At 53.3% G+C, this 25,323-nt stretch overlaps 1 protein-coding gene across 1 annotated transcript in view; it reads right to left on the minus strand.

Annotated features, from left to right (window-relative positions):
* Positions 1 to 25,323, minus strand: part of KSR1 (kinase suppressor of ras 1) — a 141,685-nt gene that overhangs the window by 9,940 nt on the left and 106,422 nt on the right. The window contains exons 6-17 of the mRNA XM_087826024.1: positions 23,624 to 23,684; positions 20,292 to 20,375; positions 18,774 to 18,835; positions 18,569 to 18,675; positions 15,269 to 15,437; positions 10,589 to 10,643; positions 9,768 to 9,816; positions 8,566 to 8,948; positions 5,142 to 5,238; positions 2,444 to 2,577; positions 1,620 to 1,751; positions 321 to 456 (exon numbers count right to left, since the gene is read on the minus strand). Of these exons, the coding sequence (XP_087682150.1) occupies positions 321 to 456; positions 1,620 to 1,751; positions 2,444 to 2,577; positions 5,142 to 5,238; positions 8,566 to 8,948; positions 9,768 to 9,816; positions 10,589 to 10,643; positions 15,269 to 15,437; positions 18,569 to 18,675; positions 18,774 to 18,835; positions 20,292 to 20,375; positions 23,624 to 23,684 (1,469 nt within the window). The remainder of the gene's footprint in view (positions 1 to 320; positions 457 to 1,619; positions 1,752 to 2,443; positions 2,578 to 5,141; positions 5,239 to 8,565; positions 8,949 to 9,767; positions 9,817 to 10,588; positions 10,644 to 15,268; positions 15,438 to 18,568; positions 18,676 to 18,773; positions 18,836 to 20,291; positions 20,376 to 23,623; positions 23,685 to 25,323) is intronic.

Raw genomic sequence — 25,323 nt, forward strand, 5'->3', positions numbered from 1 at the left:
GGACTGAACCCGCAACCAGGGCATGTGTCCTGACCCCTGACCAGGAATCAAATGGGTGACCTTTTAGTGCATGGGACACTGTGACACTCAATCAACTGAGCCACACCAGTTTTGTTTGTTTGTTTTTGTTTTAAAGACAAAGGTTAACAGTGAGATAATAAAAGGACACAGGCCTTTAGCCAGTAGCGGAGAGGCCTGCCTGGCACACATCTGCCTCCTGGTCCCACTGCTCAGGTTTGTGAATCAAGTGCTGCCATGTCATGTGCCCACGCCCTGCCCCCTAGCCCTTCTTCCCTCTCCTAGAACAGGTGGCTACTCACGGTGACTTCCTTCCCCAGGCTGACGGAGGCCAGGACACGCTTCATTCCCTCTCCACTTCCGATCTGCCAGATCAAGGCCTCTGCGGCTTGGTTCTTAAAGGGCCAGTCTCTTGCTTGCAGCTCATACCAAACGGTCCTGTGGAGACCATCCGTGCAGCGTGAGCTCCCGGACTGCTGCTCAGCCCAGCTCACACCCAGGGGTCCTGCTGCCACAATGCCCGGAGCCCAGCCAGAGGCTCCAGGATCCTTCTCCAGCCTTCTTTACCATCAGGCTTCAGGAAAGGCTCTGACAGTGTCCTGGAGGCTCTCCCAGGTACTAGAGGATCTGTGGCCCCGCTGTGCTGGGAAGTCTGAGGCAGTCCAGGCTCTGAGCAGATCCTGGTATAACTGTCAATTCAGGGGGGCTGACGTCTACGTCCAAGGTTGTTGGAGGAGCAACAAAAATGCCAAGCCCAGTGCCTGGCACACCTAAGTGCTCAGAAATGATAAGGTCAGGGGAGGAAGAGACCACTGCTGAGGGAAGGAGATTACAGGGTGAGGCCTCACTCAGCCTCTGCGAGTCCTCTAGCCTTTCCTGACTTATCTGGACGGGGACCTTCGCTGTTAGAGCCACAATGTCCAATGTGAGGGCCACTGAGCAACTCACATGTGGAGAGTGGAACTGAGGTGTAAAAGACACACCAGAATTTGAAAACTCTGTATGGTAAAATACCTCCTTAAATTTTAATTTTTGATTACATGTTGAAATAATACTTTGGATATATTGAATTAAATAAAATATATGATTGAAACTGATTTCACTTGTTTTCCTTTTTAATGTGGCTAAGAGAAAACTTTATATATCTGGCTCACATTATACAGGGTGGGGCAAAAGTATGTTTACAGTTATTTGTATGGAAAATAATACAATAACCAATAAAGAATAATACAAGAATAACCTGTTTTGTGTACTCACAACTGCAAACCTCCTTTTGCCCTGCCCTGTATTCGCTATTTTTCTTTTGGTCAGTTTCATGGGGCACTAGAGGCTGCTGGCAGGGTGCCCCGGTACTCCCAAAGGGACAGTTCTTAGCTCTGGTAAGCGTCCTCATGGGGCAACGGGTGAGACAACCCTACCGGGGAGGTGCCATTACTCTCCCATTTTACAGGTAGGGAAAGGGAAGGTCAACAATGTGGTCACTCACCCAACCAGCAGCAGAGCCAGGGCTCCAAGCACGCCTCCCTTGCCCCCGATGGCCAGCAGGGCCCTCTTTTTGGCCACACTTGGCCTCCGAGCCCCAGGGGGAGGGGCCTCCTCACCCAAACGCATAGACGTCAGCAGCTTTGGAGAATGGCAGCTGATCCTCTTCTTTCCCAGGGGTCATCTCGCGGACGATCTCAGGAGCCAAGTAGCACAGCCAGTCGTGTGACAGCTTCAGCTGGTTCTCACGCCTGGAGGCCAAGTTGGAGCAAAAGGACACAAGGCCTTTCAGTGGGCAGCAGAGAGGCTTGCCTGGCACACATCAGCCCCGGGGCTGGCGCGCCACCCACAGGGCGCAGGGAGGCAGCACGCCGAGCCTGCACTCGCAAAGGCACCGGCGCTTTGGGGAATGTTACAGGAGAGAGACACCCAGGCAGGGAGGGGTACTGGCAGGGAGCTGCATTGGAAGGTGCCTTGTTCTCGGCCCCGGGAGACACATCTCTGTGCAGCTGGAAATCAGACCGGCCTGTGCATCTCATGATCTGGCCTGGAGCTGGCTCTCCACCCCAGCTGCCACTCTGCCTCCGGGGGGTCCGTCCCCCAGATGCTAGGGGAGGAGCCTTTCTCCCCCCCTCCCCTTCAAGATTTGGGGAAATAACACCTGACGCTCCTCCTTGAACTTGAACCCTGGTCCTCTGCCCACGTTGGTAAATGTGAGTAAGGGGACCCCGCCTCCATGGGGTTGGTCAGTCTGGGAATCAAGTGTACGAGGGACCTGCACATCACCTGAATCGCATTCTGAACCAGAACCACAAAGGCAGGGCCAAAGCAAACCTGGCCTTTCCTGCAGGGAGGGCTGCTCCTCAGCCACAGACAGCAGGAGTGCCCAGACCCCAGCTGGACTCAGGCCACCCAGCATCCCAGGTGCCCACGGCCAACTCACCGTCCCTCTCGGACCACGCCAGACATCCCGAACAGTCCGAAGTCCGTGATGACCACTTTGCCATTGTCGTAGAAGACATTCTTGGATTTGAGATCTTTGTGCACGATGCCCTTGGCATGCAGATAGCCCATGCCCTGGAAGACAGCGAGGCACGCGTCAGGGGGAGGGGAGATGAGTGACGACGACTCAGCACCCACCTGGGCAAGGCACTGAGCTGGACGCCTTACCCAGATCCCCTCACTTAATCCCATTTAGACTTAGGTGAAGTGTGACGCGTGGAGGGGGGCATGAGTGGGGGTGGGTGCCAGGAATATATACGGCACGATGAGACCATCTGTATCAAGTCATATAGGACCCGTGTGATCTGGAGTCTCCATCAGGCTTTAACCAGCGCCTCCACCCTCAGGCTGGGCAAGGGCTCGGGTGAGGGAACAGAGAGGAATTCCCAGAGGGAGTCCCTGAGTTCGGGAAGTCCCCATATCTGTTATCATAGGAGTCCTGGACTAAGGGCCGAAATCCAGGGCCCAAGTTCCACCTCTACTCAGATTCCAATTTGCTGTGCGGCCCTGGACACGCAACTTCTTTAAGCCTCAGTTTCCTCATCTGTCAAGCAAAAGAGTGGAGGGGGGTGATTTCTAACCAAAGCTCTGCTTGGACTGAATGCTGACTGGCAGGTAGGCGTGTGGGACATGGGTGACCTGACATAAGCATGACTGCATGAAGGTCAAAGCTGTCTTCTAACGCCAAACCCAGGACTCCGTGTACCCTGATGCCCTTGGGAACAGGGGCCAGATGCTGTGACTGAAACGCCCGTCCCTGCCTGCTCAGAAAGAGGTACATGTAAAGCCACCTCCCAATCTCCCACACGAGGGATGTCAGCCATTACACAAAATCTCTCTGGCTTTAAAGTTACTTGGGGTCAGGGGGAGAAAGGTAAATAAGCCCCGTTTAGAAAGCAGAAAGGATGAGTGTGAGGCAGGACCAGACAGAACTTAGCCGAGGCCAGAGCTCAGTCCAAGTGGGGCTGGAGAAAGTCAAAGAAGAGTTTACACAAGGCAGATGCTCTTCTGCGAAAGCCAGTAGGGCACAGGGTCTGCTGTGACCGCTTCCCTCAGGCCTGCTGAGCGCTGTCATCCTGCCAGGGGGCAGGGAGTTCCAGGGAAGAGTGATGTGCTCCTCCCCCAAACTCTGTCCTGAATGAGAGACCATCCTTCTTACAATGCCAGCCTATTGCCCAAACCAAAGCAAGTGCAGAGCCTTCCTCAGTGGCCTGAGAGCCAAAGGCCCCACCTGCATGGAACAGGGACCAGTTATGTGACAGAGGACAAGTCACTGTACCTCTCTGAGCCTTATTTATAAAACAGATGCCACCACCTCAAAAGACAAGCTTAAAGAGACAGGATATAAAGCGCCTGGATTGGGGATAAACTCTCCTCCTTCCCATAATTTCAGTGTTTCCTGAGTGGCCCCCAGACAGAAAACCGTCTAACCAAAGCCAGGCCCTGTTATATTTTGAGCCTCCAGATATCAGAGGTGAAGCAAAAGGAAGTGGCTTAGAAGGTCCCAGCAGGAGGCGAAAGGGCAGGGGGCAGTTTCTCAGCAGGATAAAAATCTAAAAGGCCAGCAGAGGCGGCTTCCGGCTCCGCAGTTACAGCGCCTTTAAGTGGCTTTTCTCTTCTGCCCCGGAATCTTCCCGATGGCTCAGTGTTCTGACAATATGGAGAGAGAACAGTGTGGGGGAGGCAGAGGGGGAGCTGGGGACACCTTAAGTACGCGTGACAATGCAGCTCTCCCCAACTTCTCTGAAATGAGAGGCCCAATAAAGGCATGAATGTGGTATTTTGGTTTTGGGGATTTCAAAAGTTTAGTTCATTAGCTCAGCCGCAAGGAAATGTCAAGTGGAAATCTTGGTTTGCCCATAAAGTCACTGTAATTTTTTGATCTTTTCCTTTTAAAAGTCATACACCCAAAACGGATGGAAGGAGGGCGAGAGGGAGGAGAAAGGAAAGGAAGGAGAGGGACCCCAACTTGCGGGGAGCTGCCGAGGAAGCTTTTCAACGAAAAAAACAAGAAAAGAGGGACTCCTACCCCGCAGTAGTCTAGTTTTCATCTGGACCTGTTGCTAAATAAAACAACAGATACGTTCTTCTCCCGTCTTTATTTAACTACTTTAAAAAGATGAAAGAAAAAAGATTGCCTGAGTTGGGCTGGAGGACCTGTCCTCATGAAACTTGGATTTGGAGACTTCAAGGCAGAAAGTGTGGGTGCTTCCCCCAACCCCCACAACAATGCTTACAGACTCTTACCCAGGGCCGGCCCCGTGCCCGATGCTCTCTCTGTAGGTTAAACCTGTGTTACCCTTGTGCCAATCCACCGAGAGAGGTTATGTTGGTATCCCCATTTTATAGGGGAGGAAGCCAAGACTCAGAGAGGCTGAACAACCTGCCTAAAGTCACACAGCTGGTGTGAGCAGGATTCTGTCTCAGGCCATCTGTCTTTAAAGCCTGCTGTGCTCTTCCCTGACCAATTCCATTCCATCACTGCTAACCTATTTCCAGCTTTCAGCTCCAACTGAACAAGACACAGATGGAGGGAAGGAATAATGGGGTCCCACCTGAGACACCCCAGCTGAGGGGAGAGACAAGGCTACCGCCACCACCCTGATACAAGCAGGCAGAGTCGGAGGATGCCCGTTTACCTTGATGATCTCCTGAGCGATCTGCCTGGTCTTGTTGATGTCCAGCGATGTCTTGGGGTCCCTCACAAACGAGTGTAACGTCCGCCCCTTGCAAAAGCTGCCGAGAGTGGTGGGTCAGGCAGAGGTCTAGGGCCAGTGCAGCCTGACCCTGGCCCTAGTGGAGCTGGGAGGAGCCGGGGGACAGCTGTGCCTGCTCGCCTCTGGGGGGCTCTCTCTAGCCCCTGCACTGTGGGTGCCAGAATCCTTGCTCTTAATCAAGCCTGCTGCCCATTCCTTCTGTGCCTGGCCTGATTGTACAAAAACAAACTCACATGCACCCCACTAGAGGCCAGGGCCTGCCTACCCCAGAAGAGGAAACTCTTCATCTAGGCTCCTGGTGATCCACAGCAGCCCACCAGCAGCCCACCCTCAGGGGTTCCAGGCAGAAACACGCCCACTCAAACTCATTCCGGGAGGAATCTGGCCTTTTAGGGCTATGACAGGGCAACACTGGGCTCTGGGGCACACTGTAATGATTTTCACGATCGTTTCTATTGTTTTCTGATCACAGAGATTTTATTACAATAGAGGAGTGTGTGCGAGGAGGGGGAGGGGTGGACGTGGCTGTCAGGGGTGTCAGTGTGATTACTGGATAAGGGCCCATATTCTGGGGTCTCCATCTACAGTGACCCCTAAAACCCAAGGTGAGGAAGGACCCAGAGAGAATGTGCGGCTCATTTTCCTGCTCCAGGGAGAAGGTGACTTAAGCCACCTGAGGAAGGGGCTAGTTTTTAGGAAAAGTCTTCAAGGAGTTAAGATTCTGGAGCCTCAGAAACTCAGAGAACCAGATGAGGGCATCTGGGATATTGGCTGCTAGTTCCTTATCTGTGTTCCAGTGCCTTCAGAATAGTCTGAAGCATGCTAAACTTTGTTAATGAATGCTTGGCTATGTTCTTATATGCACTTCCTTTAAGCAGACTTGGATCTTTTATGGAACTGGGGGGGGTAAGGGGAGGAGAGATGATGGATGGACAAACAGCGCTGGGGGCTGGGACGTGGCAGTTGTGGAGCTGGGGTCACCACAGTAAGGCTGCCTAAGGAACCATGTTGTCATGCTTTGGGCTGGGGTTTTGTCCCTGGGTGTGGTGGCCTGGTGACCTCACTCTGCTCAGGAGTCTGGAGGGTGGTTACTTATGTCTGTTTCTGATAAACAAGCAAAATGGAAATTAATTTTTACTTAATAAATACAGTTTGTTTGAGGGGAATGCGTTTTTAAAGCACAGCGTCCAGCTACAGAGAATGTCATCAGAATATTAACGAGGGTTCTCCTGGCTGGTGGGATTAAAGTGGTTTTTAGTTTCTTCCTAAAACCTCCATTTTATTCCAAAATTTCTTGACTAACCTCATATTGCTTTTTCCTGATTTTAGAAGTAAACACCCAACAACAACCTTTTCAAAGCCATGGGCAATAATGTTTCAGGTGCACACACCCTGGCGCTGAGGGGGGGGACACTCATGCAGTGATGAGGGGAGAGGAAAATGGTGAACAGCTTCTGGACTAGAAATGGACAGTATGTATTAAAATGTTATTACGTCCTCTGACCAGCCCAGCATACACACTCACAGAATGTCACCAAGATATGGACACTCTGTCACGAGGACTGGTTAGATTAGGGGACAACCAATGATTGGCTCAAGGGAGAACCCAGAACCCGGCTGTATGACTCTCTTCCTAACTCCACTCCACTTTCAATGACAACATGTCAGTAGCTTGAAACCAACTGTGGTGGGAGTATTTATACCACCAGAATTGGCAGATACCACAAACTAGGGCTTCCCTCCCAATTGCCCAAGAGCTGGTTGTTAAACACACCAGCACACCACTGGGTTCAGCTACGTCACGGGAATATTGTGCAAGTGTTAAAAATTCCGTAGACCTCAGACCTGCACTCAAGTGAAGAGAGCAAGGTGCGAGCCAGCATGATCTTTGCTGTGTATTTTTACAAAGCAATAGATAAATAGTTTAAAAGTCTGATCATATGCAAACTTCTTTATTCTAATGGAAGGCATGATTAGGCACTGTTTACAGTACCCACATGTGGGGTAGGAACACACTGGACTTGACTTTGTACCCTTCTGGAACATTTGAGCTTTCTCTCTCTGTTATAGAAATAGATTTGTGTGTGTATTAGAGTCAGGAATATAAGTTTGATGTGTGTATTAGATTTGAAATAAGTAACTTCATCTTGTGTGACCAAGTGTAATTGTGAGGCCTGCGTGCCACGATAAGATTAACACTTTGTAGCCCTGGCTTCCAAGCAGGCCCGCGCTCAGTAGGACCCTGATAAGACACACTGAAGACGCACCACACCTTCAACCCAGCTGTTAAAAGCAGGGGCTTTTCGACCACATCTTTGGATGCTTGTCTGCCCTCCACAGACTTCATCCCCAGCTCCGGGAAAGCTGCCCCTGACTTGCTCTGCCCTGCACCTCTCTAGGAGAACTTCCAGAGGGCTGCAGTGACCGACACCGTCGCGGCCGCACCCCCAGACCTTGTGCGTGTCTTTCAGCGGATCCTCCGGGTGGCCTGCTGGTGCCAAGAACCATTGGGAACTGGTAAATAAACCCTGTGTGATTTGCTTCATGTCTGTCTCTGTCTCCCTTCTTGAAACCTGAATTATTGGCTCGGTCTTATTGAATTAAAGTGTCTCTCGACCCTCACGGTGGTATAGCCACGTATTGGGAGTTAGACCACCTGCGTTTATGTCTCCAGAGAAACTGGGACACTCTCCTCAGGCATCTTCTATTTGTTTAATTTTTAATGTCAGTGGGATTACATGACGGGGAAATTATACCCCACTCTTTGTACCTGTCTACGTTAAAACTTCCACATCCTCCAAAAGTAAAGCGATTAAGAACTATGAATTGCTACCTGGCTGGGCGTGGCTCAGTGGCTGAGCTTCGACCTCAGATCCAGGAGATCGGGGTTCGATTCCCGGTCATGGCACATGCCCGGGTTGCGGGCTCGATCCCCAGTAGGGGGCGTGCAGGAGGCAGCCCATCAATGACTCTCATCACTGATGTTTCTCTCTCTCCCCCTCCCCCTCCTTTCCTCTCTCTGAAATCAATAAAGATATGTTTAAAAATAAATAAATAAATAAAAACAGTCAGGGGAATGCAATGTATGGACAGCATAGGAAATAGAGTCAACAATGTCTTAATAACCATGTATGGTGCCAGGTGGGTACTTAGTAAGGTGTATACATGTCTAATCACTATGGTGTGCACCTGAAACTAATATAATATTGTGTGTCAACCATAACTGAAAAACAAATTTAAAAACAAAAGAACTTCCACACCCTCCAGGGCATCCACATAAATAACAGGGCCCCTGGGGAAGGGCAGGTCGAGGCGGCCACCCCAGCGAGGGCAGGGGCTGGGTTACCTGGTGATGATAGCCAGGTGGGGCGGGTTCATGCAGGCCCCCATGAAGAGCACCACGTTCTCATGCCGGGTCTGCCGGTAGTTCATCACCTCCTTCTTGAACAGCTTCAGGTGGTCCTGGTTGTGGCCGTCCATCTCCAGCAAGCGGATGGCCACCTCGCCGTGCCAGCGGCCCCGGTGCACGCGGCCCCAGCGGCCCTGCCCGATGGGCTCGCCCAGCTCCACCTGCTCGAAGGGGATGTCCCACTCCTGCAGGTACACGCTGGTCTGGCTGGCCTTGCGAGAGATGGGGCCCCGCCAGGCGCGGCGGGCGCTCGGCAGGTCGTCCACCTCATCCTCGTCGTCTTCGGCCTCGTCGGACTTGCCAGCCTCGGGCTCCTCGGCCTGGAAGGACAGGAGGAAGGACTAGGGAGGGGTGGCAGATCCAGGCTCAGCTGCCTCCCCTTCCCCAGAGCCCCAGCCGGGGGAGGGAGGACAGGCACGGGGTCGGGAGGCCTGGGTTCCAGCCCCGGCTCGGCACTGGCTTGCTGTGGACAACAGGCAGGTCACCTAGCACCGTGGAGCCACAGTGTCCTTACCCACGAAACACAGCCCTTGGCCCAGGTGGGCCCTGAGGCCCTTCTTCCCCCTAACATCCCAAGATCCACCTACCAGTGACATCTCATCACCAGGGAAAAGGGCTGACACCCCCTGGCATGAAGAATTTAGCCACATTCATTCTTTCTGGGATATTGTTTTGTTTAAATGCAGAGTTTCTGACTCTCCTCTGGGAGGGAATCAATCAGTCTGTTAACACTCTGCTGGCACTGCAGGGAGCCAGGCTCAGCTGACACTATGATTCAAGGGTCAAGGCAGTGGTCTTGGCCCCGGCTACAATCAGAGTCATCTGGGGAGATTGTAACAGATGTATGGCCCCACCCTACACAGGCTGAAGAGGAGTTTCCAGGGCTGGGGTCCAGGCCTCCAGGCTGGGGGTGGAACCATAGGAATTAAGAGCTTACTTTAGGCTTGAAAACAGAAAAGCAAAAGGAAGCTTGCTTTGCTGCATTTCTCATCGTTTTTCCCTGCTGAGCACATCTGCCCACATCTGCTGCAGTAGGCCCGAGATGGCCCTTGCAGGGCCCAGCACCCATGCACTGCCTGAGCTGCTACCCGGGCTGAGATGCAGAGGGGAGGGGAGGGGAGGCACTGTCTACGGCTCACCTCCACTTCACGATCCTCTGAGGCGTCTGCTCTCGGCTGGTCATCAAGCCTAAGAGTAAAACAGGGTGTGTCAAGGAGACCCTGAGGGAGGGCCACTCCACTCTCAGGTGGGCAGGGAATCCCCAGTGGGGTCTGAGAAAAGGCCGCCAGGCCTGGATCCTTACTTTGACCCGCTTGGCTGTGGGAAAGGCAGTCTGGATGCTGTGGAAACAGTCAGGAAGCTGAGGACCAGGCCTCAATTCCCTTCTCCAGACTAACCAGAGGGTAGTGGGGATGAGGGTGGGCAGTGACCACCAAGGCCCTTTCAAATCTGACAGCCAGTAAGGGGGCTCTGACACTAGCACAGAACTTGAAATTCTACTTAGAATGGCTCTGTCTCATCCTAGCTGTGTGACTTTATGCAATTTCTTAACCTCTCTGAGCTGGCTTTCCCATCTGTACATTGAGGATGACAACTACTTCAATACCTACTTGGGAACACGAGTCAGGTGCTCAGCATGACCTGACATTGAGCAAGGGCTCCTTAAGGAGGAGCTTTTGAGTAGTTTCTATAACCCTGAGAATCCTTGGCCCCCTCCTCCTGGGTCAGGTTTACAGCCCCATCCAGTGCTGACTGCACCAATAAGAGGCTAATAAAAACCTGGCTGGGGCCTAGAGGGTGAATTAGCCCAACCAGTTTGCCACCTGGCTGGCCCAGGTACATGGCAATGTGCCAAATGGGAGGTCAGAGGTTTAAGGGGTGGAGGGAGACGGTCATGGATATGGATCCAGCTGTCACAAGTCCCCAAGAAGGAGAAAGAGGACAACATAGGAATGCCTACCGGGTACTGTCCGCTGCATCGGGGAACGGGGCTGCCGGTGGAAATGCTGAAATATCTGGAGGAAACAAAAAGCAAATACAAAGCATGAGACCACCTTCCCACTCCCCCCAAAAGACACAGTGCTCACACGCTGGGAAGTGGGTTCTCCCCTAGCAGCCCCTCGCAGGGCTATACATGTGTCCCCCTGGCCCTTTCCACTAAGTCCAACTTCTGCTTTTCCTAAAACCGACCCTCTAGAGCACTTAGTTTGTCCCAGGAGGGGGCCCCAGGTGGGCGAGGGGGCTGAGACTTCTCAGTGGTCAGATTGCTTTATACAAACAAGCAAGTGGTGTAAGCAAACCGGGCTACTATTTACTGGATGTGTGCCAGACCCTCCTGCTCTGCTTGGAAGCCAGGGCTGGTTGCAAGAGCCCTTGAAAGTAGTGAGACTCCTTCACTCAGGCCAGGAGAGGCAGAAGGTAGGGCTCACAGGTGGCTCATTAAGGACACTTAGTGCCTAGAGCAGTTTCTGGGAATTTCTGGCAGGAGCTGGAGCCCGGCCCCCTTGGCTTCCATGTTTGGTCTGCTGGTAAACAGCTCTCAGGGGAGAGGAAGAAATGCACAGTTCACACATCTTCTGCGGCTGACCCTTGGACCTGGGGCTTTCCCAGTTTTAGCACTGAAAGTTGCATAGGGAACACTAGACAGATGGTCACCCCAGGGTGAAATCAATGTGTTACAGGCCAAACCCTCCATAGCTGCTTCTGTTGCAGGCCTCCTTCCCTTCTCTCCAGCCCCTCCAGCAGCACTCGGGGAGGCTGGCAGCCCAAGGGCTGGGTGGGCCCCTCACTCCCTCCTCTTTTACGAGCAAAAGGAGACAGTAGAGTTAGCAGTGGCTCATGCTAATCAGCGGCCTCTCCCTGCCTTCTAGGACAAAGAGCCTCCCTGTCGGCCATAGACCCTCCCATGACCCTCCTCTAGGACTTTCTAAGGCTACCCCTGAAGGTTATCTGAACCATAGATTCTCAACGTCTCCGGAACCTCACAGGCTTAAAGAATCTGATAGAGGCGCCGGACCTTCTTATCAAGAAAAAGCACACAAGTGCCCAACATCCTGTGCGTGGTTTCTGGGGGATCCCAGGCCCTGGCAACCACTACTGAGGCCTCCTCCAGACACCACTATATCATGTCCACAGATTGCCAGGGTGGCCTGACGTTTCTATCATCCAGCACCACTCAAATGTTTCCACAGAAGAAAACCATGTGTGTAGGGGGCGGAGGGGTGTTCAGGGAGAAGCAGCACTCCCGGTGGGAGAGCAAAATGTCTCTGAAGCCTCATACTTTGCATTAAACATTAAGAGTATATTGCATTCTGCTCCAAAACATGTCCATGTTTGTTTTAATAGAAATGTAGTTTTCTCGCCTCCCACAATGTATCTTCAGGGCAAAACGGGCCCTCCTGGAATCAGAGGCATGTTTTTAGGTCTGCCCTGTATGCCATCCTACAGCTAGTAACTAGGGAGGCTCCTGGAAGGAATCCACAGCAAAAACTGGTATGAAACCACAGAGGCAACTGGGGGAGCCTGCCCCTGGCCCCAGCCAGCCTGCAAACACCTGCGATGCCATATGGATGATCCTCTAAGACATACAAATGCTCCAAGTTACTCCCCTAATAGAGCAGCATTGGGATACAGAAAAGCCTGGAATAACCAAAACATCGCGACTTCAGGACAGACCTGTTTAACGTAGGAAAAACAATGAGCTACCTAAACACATAGAAACTTCACATGGCTAAACTAAGATTTAAAGCTGCGTATTACTTATAATAAAGCTTGTCACCTTCAGCTAGAGGAATAAGACTAATTGTATAAATGCCTGGAGGGCAGGGATATGGTCAAATGCAAAGACTGGCACACTGTAGGTGCGCAAAACAAATTTTTGTGGAAGGGAATCAATGAGATTGTTTTAGCTGAATTGAATTTTCCTTTCAACTTCCTGCATTGAGGCATTTCAAATACATGGCCAGCAGGTGGCGCTGTGCGACAAGGCTCTGTAAGTGAAGCCTGCAGACCTTCCCAAACTGCCTTTCCCTCTGTTGTGTAGCACTTTCCTTGTCATGGTGCAGAGGAAGGTACCATGACAGATATTCATAAGGCATCAGCAAAAAGTCCTCTCCCCCCATTATGCAAACAGCTTCTGCCACCTCCTGGCTGTGTGACCCTGGACAAGTTGCCTGTAGTCTCTAAGAGGCTGGACAGGATGGATGCCAAGGTCCCTCCCAGCAAGGCACTGCCCCTGTGAAGTCTACTACTCACCCTGCCTCCTTTTCCAGCCTCAACAGACAGGCAGCTCTCAAAATACGCGGATGGGATACTCAAGCACCTCCAAGGTGCTCAGGGTGAGGGCGCCCAGGTGGGCTGGACAGAGGGGTCACAGCAAAGGGCAGTTAGTGGAACCATGCAAAGGACTCACCTGGAAAGATAAACTGCTGTCTATGATGAATGAAGTAGGCAGCTTTAAACAGAAGAGGAGGTGAGTCACACACAGAGCAGCAAATGAAGCGAAGAGGGAGGGGACACAGGTGTGGGCTTGGGAGGGAGGGGCTGGTTATCGGGCTGGAGCAGGTATGCCCCAGGGGGGCCTGGCCAGGACAGGGTGACCCATGCAGCGTAGAGAAAAAAAGCTGGGAGAAAGCAGGTGTGGGCAGGAGCCGCAAGGAGTGAAGGGACTTGCACCTAGGACGGGTTCAGAGACCCTGTCTCCGCCGCCACCCTGCTGCACAGCTCTGGCCCCCTGCATTCACCTCTCAGGCCTGCTTCTCTGTGAAATGTGCACGATCCCAGGAGAGTAAAATACAATGAGGGGGGAGGAGGGATGATTCCAAAAACATTTAACCGTGGTGCTGAGGCTTCTGCGACTCGACCTCACCATCCAGAAAGGGAAAAAAATCCTCTCTTCAGGATGATTGAAGGGACTCGCTGGGGATCTGCAATTGGACACATCATGCTTCTAACCCCAGTTCTGCCATTTATGAGGCTCTGGGACCTTGAGAAGCTGGTTAACCTCCAGTTGTACTGTAAATGGGGTTTTTAAACCTTTCCCCAGGTTTATCCTTGAAGATAAACTGAAATGCTCCTGCCCAGCAGAGTGGGTGAATGGCAGGAGTTTCTATCCCAGACTAACACCCCCCCCCCCCCCCCCCCCGCCGCCAGCCTAGGCCCAGACACTGCCTCGACCAGAGAGATAACAGGTCCTGGAGAGAGTGAGGGCTCTGTGCTGGGGACAATGAGGGCCCAGGCCGGGGACATGAGGGAAAGCTGAGATGCTGGCTGACATCACACAAAGGACTTTATTCTCTGTGGCTGTTGTTTTTCAAACAGGCCCTTCCTTTTAGAAAAACCCAAACTAGGAGGTTTAGCAAAAGGTCCAGTTTCAGAGCATATTAATGACAAAGCAGAATGGGAGGGAGAGGTTAATCAAAGAGGCCATCACTCAGTGGCAGGGAGGGGACAGGTAGGATCAGGATGATGCATTAGTGTCAGGAGATACCCAGTCACATGCTGAATAAGGTGAAAGGAGAGCGAAAGAGAAAAGATTCCTACAAAATCTCAGCTTCTCACCATCCCCCAAATAAGTCCCTAGAATCCTGCTGAGATGGAATCAGAGAGGCTGCCAGGCCTCCTGCTGGCCCCAGTTGGGGGTCCCTCGGCACAAGAAGAGTTGTAAGTCTGTCCTCCTGGGCCCGGAGCCTCAGGGGCCAGTGACAGGTGGGGCCTGACCTGGACTCCACAGGCTGAAGCTGGCAGTGGGCCTGTGGCTGGGCCAGGAGCAAACTGGAGCATCCCAGCCACCCCCTCCTTCCTCCAGGCTGCCAACTGAAATATGCTGAAGGCCAAGAACTATTGCTAGGAGCTGCCAGGGAGGCCGAGCCTGGGGATCAGTCCTCAAATGGACAAGTGGGCTCCACTCCTCTCCCTGGAGAGGTAGGACACCCCAGGCCTGGCCAACAGGAAGGGGTCCTGGCCCTACAGACCCCAGGGCAGCCTTGGCTGTGGTAGAGTCAGAGGTTAGCTCTGGTCAGGTCTGCTCCAGCATGTAAGCCCCTGTGGGACTCAGTGTCATCCATACACGGGGGATAGCCTGATTCCAACTTCAGGGGTCTCCCGTTTTATGGTAAAGGGAACAAACACTTCCATTTAAGTAGCTTGTCCAGATCTCAGAGCAGGTAAGTGACAGAGGCTGGGATCCCCTCTCCTAGGCCTTCTGGGCCTGCCCTTGCTCCCCGTGCTGCCTGTCATGCTTCCTGGGAGCACAGAAGCCCCGCGTGAGGGAGCAATGTCCAGTAGAAGCCAGGCATGTGCAGGAGGGCAGCACAGGAATTACGTCAAGAACACAGGCTTCGTGTCAGACACACTTGACTTTGATCCTGGCTCTAATGCTTATATGCTGTGCAGCTCGGGGCAAGCCACTTCCTCTCCCCGAACCTCAGTGTTCCCATCTGTAAAATGGGTGCAATAACAGCATCTACCTCAGAGCTGTTATCAAGTTTATATGTGGTAATGCAATTAAGCTCAGCAAAGCACCTGGCCCGCCACACGCGCTCAGTGGCTGCAGTGCTTGACCCCGAGCACGCTGGGGTGTGCTGCAAAGGGGCATGTGACCCCATCCCTAAGAGCCCAAAAAAGCCCAGTAGCATGGTACCTGGGAAGTTGAACCTGCTGTCCCGCTGGCCGGGCGAGGGGTTGGGGGGCGTGGTGGCGCTGGATGGGTTGGACGACGTTGGGAAGGGAGCTGGCGAGGAGGGCGTGGAAGATGTAGTGGAGGACGGGTTACTGCTGGAGTCCAGGTGGTTCATGGCTGGCGGGTGCTCCTGCAGGACCAGAGACAGGGGAAGTGGGCAGGCACTGTCCCTGCCCTGCCCAGCCTGCCTCCCACACCCTTGCTGGGACCCCCCGCCCCCCTTCCCCACGTAAAAATGAAGAGGTCAGTCCAGAGCACCCTGATATTTTCCTGGTCTGATATTTGCAGGAAGAATGGCACAGGGAGATCCTCACCTCAGTGCCCATCCCCTAGAGGACTCCCGCTCATCTTATTTCAGCTCAAACACACTGTCCTCTCAGAAGCCTTGCCTGAGCCCTGGCTGGGACCACGCTCCTCCTCTTTATACTCCCATAGCTCCCAGCACTCTTCATCATGGCACTTGAACTATGGTTTTTCAACTGCAGGTATCTTGGCTGGTTTTCTGAAGAATGTCTCTCCCATCACTGTGTCCTGTGAGGGCAGGGCAGGGACCATACCTGCTTATCAGTGCCTGGCTCTGAGCCAGCACATAGTAGGGTTTCTTTAATGAATTAAATTCAGCCTCTGACAAATATTTATTTAGTGTGTGGTACACAGTAGGTGCCTAACGAGCTCCCTCCACTCTTTTGCAGAACTGCTAGCAGGCCCACCCGGTGGTTGGGGCCCAGCAAAGCCCAAGAAGCACCTGAGAGAAGGCTACAGGGCGATTGATTCTGTGTTAGGCGGCCATTGTTTCCCAGACCCGAACAGCAGTGGGTGGGGAAGGAATTCTTTGGTCAAAGAAGTTGGCGCCAAGTTGAGTTAAATGCTAACTTCAACAAGTTTCTCTTCCGCAGGTCCTAACGGTTCTGGGGTGCACGGCTGACTCTGAAACCCACCAAAGCCATGCATTGGGCCTCACTGCCCAGGGACAGCCCACACCGGGTTGCAAGCTAAGGAGAGGAAGGGAGCTGGATCCACTGAGCCCTCACTATTCCCGATCCCACTCCAAGGTAGGTTTGCATCCCAGCTCCTCCACACAGCACCTGCGGGACCCTGGACTAACCACCCCACCTTTCTGAGCCGCAGTGTCATCTATAAAATGGGGGCGTCAGCTGATACCTCACAGGGTTGTTCATTTGCTTAACATTCAATACAAACATTTCCACTGCATATTGTGTGCCAGGCACCAGTGTAGGCACCAGGGACCCAGCAGGATTAAGACAACATGGCCCTGCCCCCAGAGCACCTGCAGCAGGGAGACGGACAGCAAACAGGTAAGTGACCATGCAATGCCAGGTCACGAGGAATGCTGGGCAGGGAGTGTGCAGCCAGGGACTGTGCCTCAGGCCGTGTCCAGGCAAGGCTTCCCTGAGAACGTGAACGGTGTGAATGCTGGGAAGAGTGCTCCAGGCAGAGAACAGTGGGCACAAAAGCCCCGAGGCGGGAATGCGCAGAGCCTATCTGAGCAAGAATGGGAGACCGAGGCTAGAGAAGAGGTCAGAGAGACAGGCCTGCCCTTGTGAGAGAAATGGGATAAACACACCGCCCTGAGCGCAAGGCCTGGCACCGAGTGAGGACTCGGTGACTGCTGGCTCGCATTATGGTAATGACCATAAATAGGGGATTTGGGAAGGCTGATACCCAGTCTCTGCTCTCAGTGAGATGAGACCCAGTTCTGTGTTGGGTAAGGGCGGAGCAGGTGTGGGCAGGAGGGGCTCATGGAGGAGGAGGGACCCTGAGCGGGCTTCGAGAACTGACGGGAGGGTGAGGGGTGGGTGCCCACATGGGCACATATGCAGACATGCACGCGCCAGGGTGTGAATGGGCATGAGGTGAGTGAGGGGCGTGCAATGACGGTGTGAGGAGGGGGTGCACTTGGTGTAGCTGGAGAGGAGAAGGCAAGTGCAGAAACAAGTGGGCAAGATGGGGAGTGGCAGATCAGGGGCCTGGCATCCCACTGAGGAACTGAGCCCCGCTGGGACAGGCTGGAAGGTGAGCACAGGTGACCAATGGCAAAGCTCCTGACAAGTAAGTTCATGAACATTCTCTCGTTACCCTTACAATACCCTGTGAATGAAGATCATCCCCACTTTACAGAATAGGAAAACTGAGGCTCAGAGAGGGAAAGGCACTCACTCAAAGTCTCAGAACAAAGGGAAACAGTCAGGACTTGAACCCAGGACTGTGGATCCTATCATCTTTCTATTCCCCTCTCCATTCCTGGTGGGAATGCCATCATCGGAGGGACAATGTGATGCCAGGCAGACAAAGGCAGGAGAAAAGACACAAGTGGGCCCAGAGACATCAGGTCTGGTGCAGCTGGCCTCCTTTGTATGACAACAGCTAGCCCTGGACTCTCCTGGAGCAGTCCCCCAAGCTTCATCTTCAGGGTCCCCATTGTTAACTGGTCACACCACCTGTCTCCGTTCCCTCTGCCCAAACCTCCACCCAGGCTGGCCCGAGCCACTGAACGCTGGACACAGCCATGGAGCAGCCAGTCTCCTGGCCCCTCAGCAGGGAGGCAAGTACATGCTGAGCCCTAGTCTGGGGCTGGGATGTAACATAATTGAAACACACGGCCACACCCATGGCAGCCTGGGGGCGGCCACCCACTCCGGGGTCTCCAGGTTAGGGGTGGCTGTCAGATACCACGCACATCTGTGCATGGGAGCCCATGACAGGTCTGTAGACCCTCCGAGGGGGACACAGGCCTTCGAGAATCTGTCTAGCTGCAGAGGGCGTCTGTGCATTAGGAGAGAAGCCCAACCCCCGGCTATGTAAAGACATGTATTACATTCAAAGGCCCATTTGCTGCACTGTGACTTGAGGCGCAGGCTCTGGGGCTGGGCCTATCTCTCACTCACAGGGAACCCAGTGCTCAGTTTCCTCGTCTGTAAAACGGAGGTGATGTTAGTATGATCCTTTTAGAACTACTCCAAGGCTCAGAGGAAACACCACTGGGAAAAAGTTCCTGACTCACAGTCAGTGAAATATTAGCTCAAAAAAGGAAAGGGGGTGGGGTGTGTTACAGGCACGGAACTACAAATGTGAAGTTTGCTAAATGGCTACAGACAGGATCCCTGACAGTCACGCTCTGGCCACAGATCTGGAATGCTTGGTCACGCTGGATCTCTGCATTGGGGGGCTTTAGAGAGAGGGACCTCGGGTGGGCGGTTGTCCTGGCAGAGCAACAGACCCCTGGGCCACTGCCCAACGTACCTTCTTTGTCAGTGCTTTGGGGAGGGTTCCGAAATGGGGCTCGGCTGCTCTGTCCACCGGGTTGTTGATGTCCGAAGGGACAGACTCTGTCCTCCGAATCCTAGCTACTGAAGAGGGAGGGGGACCATCAGCAGGGAACACACTGGGCTAAAGACAGACTCACCCCAAGTTCAGAAGGCAGAGGAGAGGGCGGGTGAGCACTCACTTGGAAGGAAGGATATTCTACAGGCGGGGGCTTCTTTTGTGCACTTGTTATGACACTTCAACCTGGTGAAGAAGGCAGGGGTCAGTGTGTGGAGGGCCACTCGGCTTTCCTGGGCCCGCACAGGGGCGCAGAAGCATGCCTGGCTGCCCTGTGCACCTTACCCTTGACTGCCCCCATTTCCACAAATTTCTCCAGACATTAGCTCAGAAATGTAGAACAGATGTGAACAATACTGACAGCTACGATCTTTGAGCATGACCACCTTCCCGCTGCTGTCTGTCAGTCCTCAGAGCACAGCAGGCTGGATCATACCCATTTGAACTTGTCGCAAGTGGATTGCACAGCTGCTTCTCTTTTCCAGAGAAAGAAGACCCTCCACCCACGTTCAGAAAGCCCCAGAGGAATGGGAACTTGCAAAATGAGGTAAGCTGGAAGGAGAATGTTTGCACCACCAAAGGACGCACGGATGCAGGGGCAGCCCCCCCACTGCATCCCAGCCGGGCCGTGTGGTCGGAGGGTCCACAGGGCGGGGCTGGGAGTGGAAAGGGCTGGGTCCTCGTTTTGGTCCTGCCTGCTGCACTGTGTCTCGGGGTTCTCGTTGATTGAATAGGCTTACATCTGGGGCCCTGACAGCCTCATGCTGCAACTGCAGTGTTGAGCTCAAGAGTAACCCTCCCCACATGAAAGGCACTACTTGAAAGGGAGCCAAATGGCCAGGAGCCACAGCAGGCCCAGACTGGAGAGGAAGCTCTGGCATCTCCTCGGTGGTCAGGAGTCGTCAGGAAAGCACAATTTAACCACTGGCATGGACGAGACCCATCACCTTCAGGCTCATGGGAATCCACATGCCCTTGCTCATACTAGCTCAGATTCTTGGAGCATTCCTGATGGGTAGAGACCTGGAATCATTTTCCTGGGTGTATAAATGACAAAAATAGGGCCCAGAAAGGGCAAGCACCTTGCCCCAAGTCACACAGCAACGCAGGGGCAAAGTGGGCAGGAGCAGAGACTCCAGGTCGACCCTCTGTAAGGTGAGGGCAGCTAGAGAGCAGGGGACAGACTTGTACATAATCTGCATTCTTTCCTTCTATAAGAACCACAAGCCATCTCTCTGTTTTTACCATGGCCTGACCCAATTTCCTGTCCCTTGTAAGGCTAATTTCAGAATTCCTTACAGTTTCCTGAATAGTCCTCCCATTCCTCTCTGCCTTTGTACAAGACACTCCGTTGGCCTGGAATTCACTTTCCTCCTTGGTCCATCTGGCAAACTTCTGTTCATCCTTCAAAGCCCACCTCAAATATTCCCTTATTCTGGGAGTGCCTTGCTTGATGCTTCCTTAATCTCCCTGGAGAGGGCTGACAGCTCCTTGGTTTGCTGAATGGGATCATGAATAGTAGGCTTAGGGGAACCTTTTGAACTCTGACTTGACCTAAGGCCAATAACTGATGAGCAGGACTGTGACTAAACTACAAGTATAAAGTGTGCTCCCTCTCCCACCACCACCCTCCACCCATCACCTGCAATGCTTGCACTTCACTCCAAACATCATGCTCTTCTGACACACGTGGCAGACCTGCGACAGCCAGGACTTCGTGGAGAACCTACAGGGGGTGGACACACAGAAACACTCACATGGGCCAGGAGACCAGGGCCTGGACAGAGAAGGGTCCCCAAACAGCCCAGGGAAACCAGGAGACTTAGTTCCAACCCAGAGCCCCAGGCACCTTTTCTTCCTGGGAGGGCAGGGCCCACTCCCCCCCCCCCCATTCAGATTTCCCAGCCACAAAGTCATCATTGTCAAAATCCCAAAGTTGGTATGGTCATGATGCCAGCTCTTTGGCGGGAACTTGGCAACAGCAACCAAAAGGACCAGTGTACAGACCTCCTGACCCAGAATCCCAGTCTTGGGACCTGATCCAACAGATATGCCCACAGATGTCAAATGATGCGTGGACAGGGTTACTCAGTGCAGCATATTTGTAGCAGTGAGACTGGAAACCATCCACGCGTGGTTTAGGTGTATACATCAGTGATGCACCACAGAAAGTGCAGTCCATCCGCGCAACTGAACACCAGGCAGCCAGAAAATAAAACAAGGGTGCTCTTTTTGTGCAAATATGGAATGATCTCCAAATTATGTGGCCAGTGAAAAATGTAAGGGATGACACTGTATGACTCCATTTATATGAAGTTTGAGTGCAAGAAACACTCATCTGTGATGACAGATGTGAAGAGGAACCTCTGGGTGGTGGCACTACCGCCTGGGAAGGGCCAGAGATGACGTGCTGGGGGCTGGATCACTCTGAACCGTCCTCCGGGTGGTGTTCATGACTATAAATTATGCTCCAATTTAAAAAGGAAAATAAGGCAAAGTACAGAACAGTGTGTATAATATATGCAGTATTTATGGGAAGACAAGAAAGGAGGCAGAAGAATACATACACACTTGCTTGTATAAAAATATCCCTAGAGGACACAAGAAACTGCTGAGATACGCCTACAGGGGGAACTGCAGGACAGGGACACAAGCAGGGGGGGACTTTTCTGTATGTATATACAGTACCTTTTTATACCTATTGAATCTTGAATGTATGAAGGTATTTCAATCCAAACAAAACCAAAATTCAAAAAATTAAAAAGCACAACAGAGAGATTGGCTGGAAGGATGGGGGCTGAGTGGGTGGTGGCCTCCAGAGAAATAGCCCAAAGCCAGTCCATAGGGTGGTGAGTGAGGCCCGAGGGCAAGAAGAACTCACAGTTTGAAGGAACAGATTTTTAAAAGCACAGTATATCACAGTAACAGCAATAGTATTTGAGCAGCAGTTTGTAATGCATCCATAAATTAGCTCACTCAATTCTTACAACCACCCCTGGGAGTTAGGCGGCTCCAGGATTCTTAGTACACAGGCAAGGAGACCAGCTCAGAGAGGTTAGCTGACTTCCCTGAGCTCAGAGTTGCTGTGCAGGAGGGGAGAGCCCCAGGTCTCTGGACTCAGTGCTGCACAGCCTCTCTGTACGAGACCACTGGGCAGAGTGGGAAGGAGAGCGTGGCTCCAGGATCAGTCTGCACCAGGTTGAATCCCGCCGACTGCTGGCTGTGGGATACCTCGGGGCCTCTGCAAATGGGCCGGCACTCTCACCTCACAGTGACTTGGGGAGGATCACACATGTGCTGTGTGAATGTGGAGTGTCTGGACTGCGGAGGAGGTGTGTAAGAGTTACTGTCTCCACCCAGCCAAGAGGGAGCTCTTGGGAGCCAGGACAAAGGCACCCAGCTCCTGGGAGTCAGTGCCTTTTAAGGAGCCCTGATCCTGCCTCCCTGGGGCCCACCCTCTCTTCCTCTGGGCTTTAATCTCCTCTTGTGTCAGCACCAGGGGAAGAGGAGCAGCTCGGTGGTATCTGAGATGACCTCCACTAGAAAATCCTGAAAATAGGTTAAGATGAATAGTTGGGTCTGGACCTTAGAAAGGGCAGGTACCAGGGAAGTGGGTGGGGGTTGGCTAAAAGTCTTGAGAACAGGGACAGGGCATGTAAACCAAGAACCTTTAGACCTTCTTATTGAAAGGGGCCTGAATTATGGGTTTAAAAAACGAACAAGGTAAAAAAATAATAATAAAAAACCCCAACAGGGTATGCCTGTGATGGCACCTACCCAAGCCCAGAACCTGGAAGGGGTGGGAGGGGTACCTGGCACTGCCAGATGAGAGGGGTGCCGCTGCCCTGCTCGGGGAGCAGCCTCTAGAATGAGTTGCCACACGGGGAAGGGAGCAGTAGTCTGGGATAGACTTCAGGACAGGTTGCTGCGGCCTCAAACCCTCTGTGAAACCAGGAGCAGCCAAGACAAAAAGGAAACAAAGGAACCTGCTGATCTTGGTGTCCCTGGGAAAATGCTGGCCTCTCTCAGGCAAGAGGCAAAGGTTAACATCACGTGCTCCCCACCACTGGACGTGTAAAGCTCAGGCACGCATGACTCGGAGGAAGTCCCATTTGCAGAGGGGGAAACTGAGGCTCAGAGAGGTTGCTGACCACAGGTGTGCAGCTCATGGGGGAGGGTTCCCAAATTGAAAGGCCCTGCTCTCGGCAGCTCGCTCGGACCTGGGACGATCACACTGGGTACCTTGGGTAGGGCCAAGGGAGGCATTTGAATCTCCACTCACAGGGCCTACCTGGTTGTCTGTGGTGCTAGGGACCTGGGGGCTCTGAGGCACAGGCATACCCATTCCCACAGGCTGTGAATGGTGCCTGGGTGCCAGCCAGAGGGCTCAAGCACCATCTTACTGGCTGCATGACTTCAGGCGAAGTGCTGCACTCTCAGGCCCCTCTCTGGGTGAGAATTCCAGGCCGGGTCCTGCACGGGGCCCCTATAGCTCTCCCCAACATGCATGAGCAGCAGTCACTGGAAGTTATTGAAAACCCAGATGCCCTGCAGGCCTGAACCTCAGGGATGGGGCCTGGGAATCTGGAGTTTCAACAAGCTCAATGGGGCTCTGATGTCCACGTGGACAGTTGTAATATCCACACAATATCGAGCTGGACTCAGAAGCTCTTGGCTCCTCCTCCCCGAGATGACCCTGTTTCTCCTGGGACCTGTGTTTGCCCTCAGCAGACTGAAGAGGAGACCCATGAAGGTGGAGGGGAGGGCCCAACAAGTCCATATGGCTGCGGGTGACAAGCAGGGGCTCCAGATGGGTGCGGGGCTGTATCCACAGAGGTGATGGAGATAGAACAGAGGCAAAGAGCCCTGAGAAACAGGGATCAGATCACACCCCACCATGATGGGAAGCACGACCACGGCACCTGCAGGTCCCAGCCCAGCTGTACCTCCCCTTACCCCTTCGTCTGGGCCTACCTGTGTGTCACTGAGAGCCCGATGTCCCTCCGTACCATCTGCGGGGATCCGTGTGGGAGATCTGCAGGGAAAGAGCGAGGTCAGGCAGGCTGAGGAAGCACTGCAGGGACAACTTGTGCCTGTGACCTTCTATGTCAGAGATCACAGGCTAGATGGGCAGGAAAACTTACCGAATGGCAGAGAAACATCCCTGAAACCACATCTATCGAAATAGGGACAGGACAGGTTAGACCAGGGACGATGTGGCTGGTTTCTCTAATGAACATTACTGCCCGGCCTCTGCAGACCGTTCAGAGACCGTCTCTGGGGAAGGCCAGCTTGAGGGGCAGAAGGCAAAGTTTGTGAGGGTGGAGGCCACCACACACCCTCTCTCATGGATGCACCCACAGGTTACCAGCTTGCAAGGGTTGAATTCTGGTCACTTCTCGTTAAGTGGATGGAAGCTGTCTGACCCCTGGCAGGGGTTCAAGGCTGGTTAGCCACGTAGCACATCCAGTACCTCTCTGGCCTTGATGCTGCTGCTGAGAGCAACCGCTGCAGGTCTCAGCAGGCAGAGCGAGGACACGGTGAAGCTTTAGCTCCCACGTGGCCCAGCTGTACCTGGCACTCAGTCTGAGTCTGGGGAAGTCTCAGGCCATGGGCTTTGAGGTGCCCCTCTGCCTATCTCCCTAGAGGGCACCCTGGGCTCTCCTCCTAATCTGGCTTCCCCAGAACAGGCAGCCCCAGTGTTTATAGCATCACAGGCTGGCAGTGAGGGAAGAGTCCACAGCAATTCCTCCATCTACTGGCAGCCTACATGCCCAACTCCCTCCCTCTCCTCATCTACCTGTGTACCCCTCCTTCCCATCCCCTCCTTCCCATGCTCAGCACTGCCTATCTCCTCCTAGAACAGGGTTCTCAACAGAACCCATGGGCAGGTCTGGGAAACCTCTGGACTGGTAATTAGGAAGTTGTATGTTTTTCCTTGGAAAGAGGTTCTAGACTTTCATCCAATTATCAGAGGCCTGTGACTCAGAAAAGTCTCACAGTGCTTGAGGGATCTGTGGCCATCCCGGGTCCTCTGAGTCAACAGCCCTTCCACCACACACCTAGAAGGCCACTGCACCCTCCTGTGTCTCTCAGTGCTGGCCTGGCACACAGGCTGGTGCTCATCAAGTGCTGGTTCACGTAAGGGCAAGTACCACATACCCAACCATAAGAAGGGCACACTGGAGGTGCTGACTCCTCCCACACCAAGGACCAAAAGGCCCTTTGCTGCCCTGCTGATGACCAGGAACCCACAACTGTCCCTCCTGCAGCTCCCTCTAGCACATCTGCCATGGGCTGACTCTTTCCAACTCCCTCCTGGGGTTCGCTCCAGTCAGTAGGCACAGCCATCAAAACATGTGGGTCTAAAAGGGGCTAGGCTGCCAGCCCAAGAAACAGACTGTGGAAAAGTGAGATTTCAACCATCTATCTCTGAGCACAACCTGTGACTGATCTGCAATGTCTGCCACAGGCATGGGATACTGGCCCTCACTAGATAGAATACAGGCCCTGAAGGCCTCGTCCTGCCTTCCCGCTGGAGAAGCTGGAGAAGCAGCCTCACTGGTGTGGACCCTGCATCACCACAGCAACCGGGAGGACAAGAGGGCCAGACGGTCCTAGGGACGCCAGCTCTGTGAGGGCCCTGTGCCCTGGGGAGGGGAAGAGCAGCCTCC

The sequence above is a fragment of the Miniopterus natalensis genome, chromosome 17 (genome assembly GCF_054644295.1).
Source record: "Miniopterus natalensis isolate mMinNat1 chromosome 17, mMinNat1.hap1, whole genome shotgun sequence".
NCBI classification, from domain to species: Eukaryota; Metazoa; Chordata; class Mammalia; order Chiroptera; family Miniopteridae; genus Miniopterus; species Miniopterus natalensis.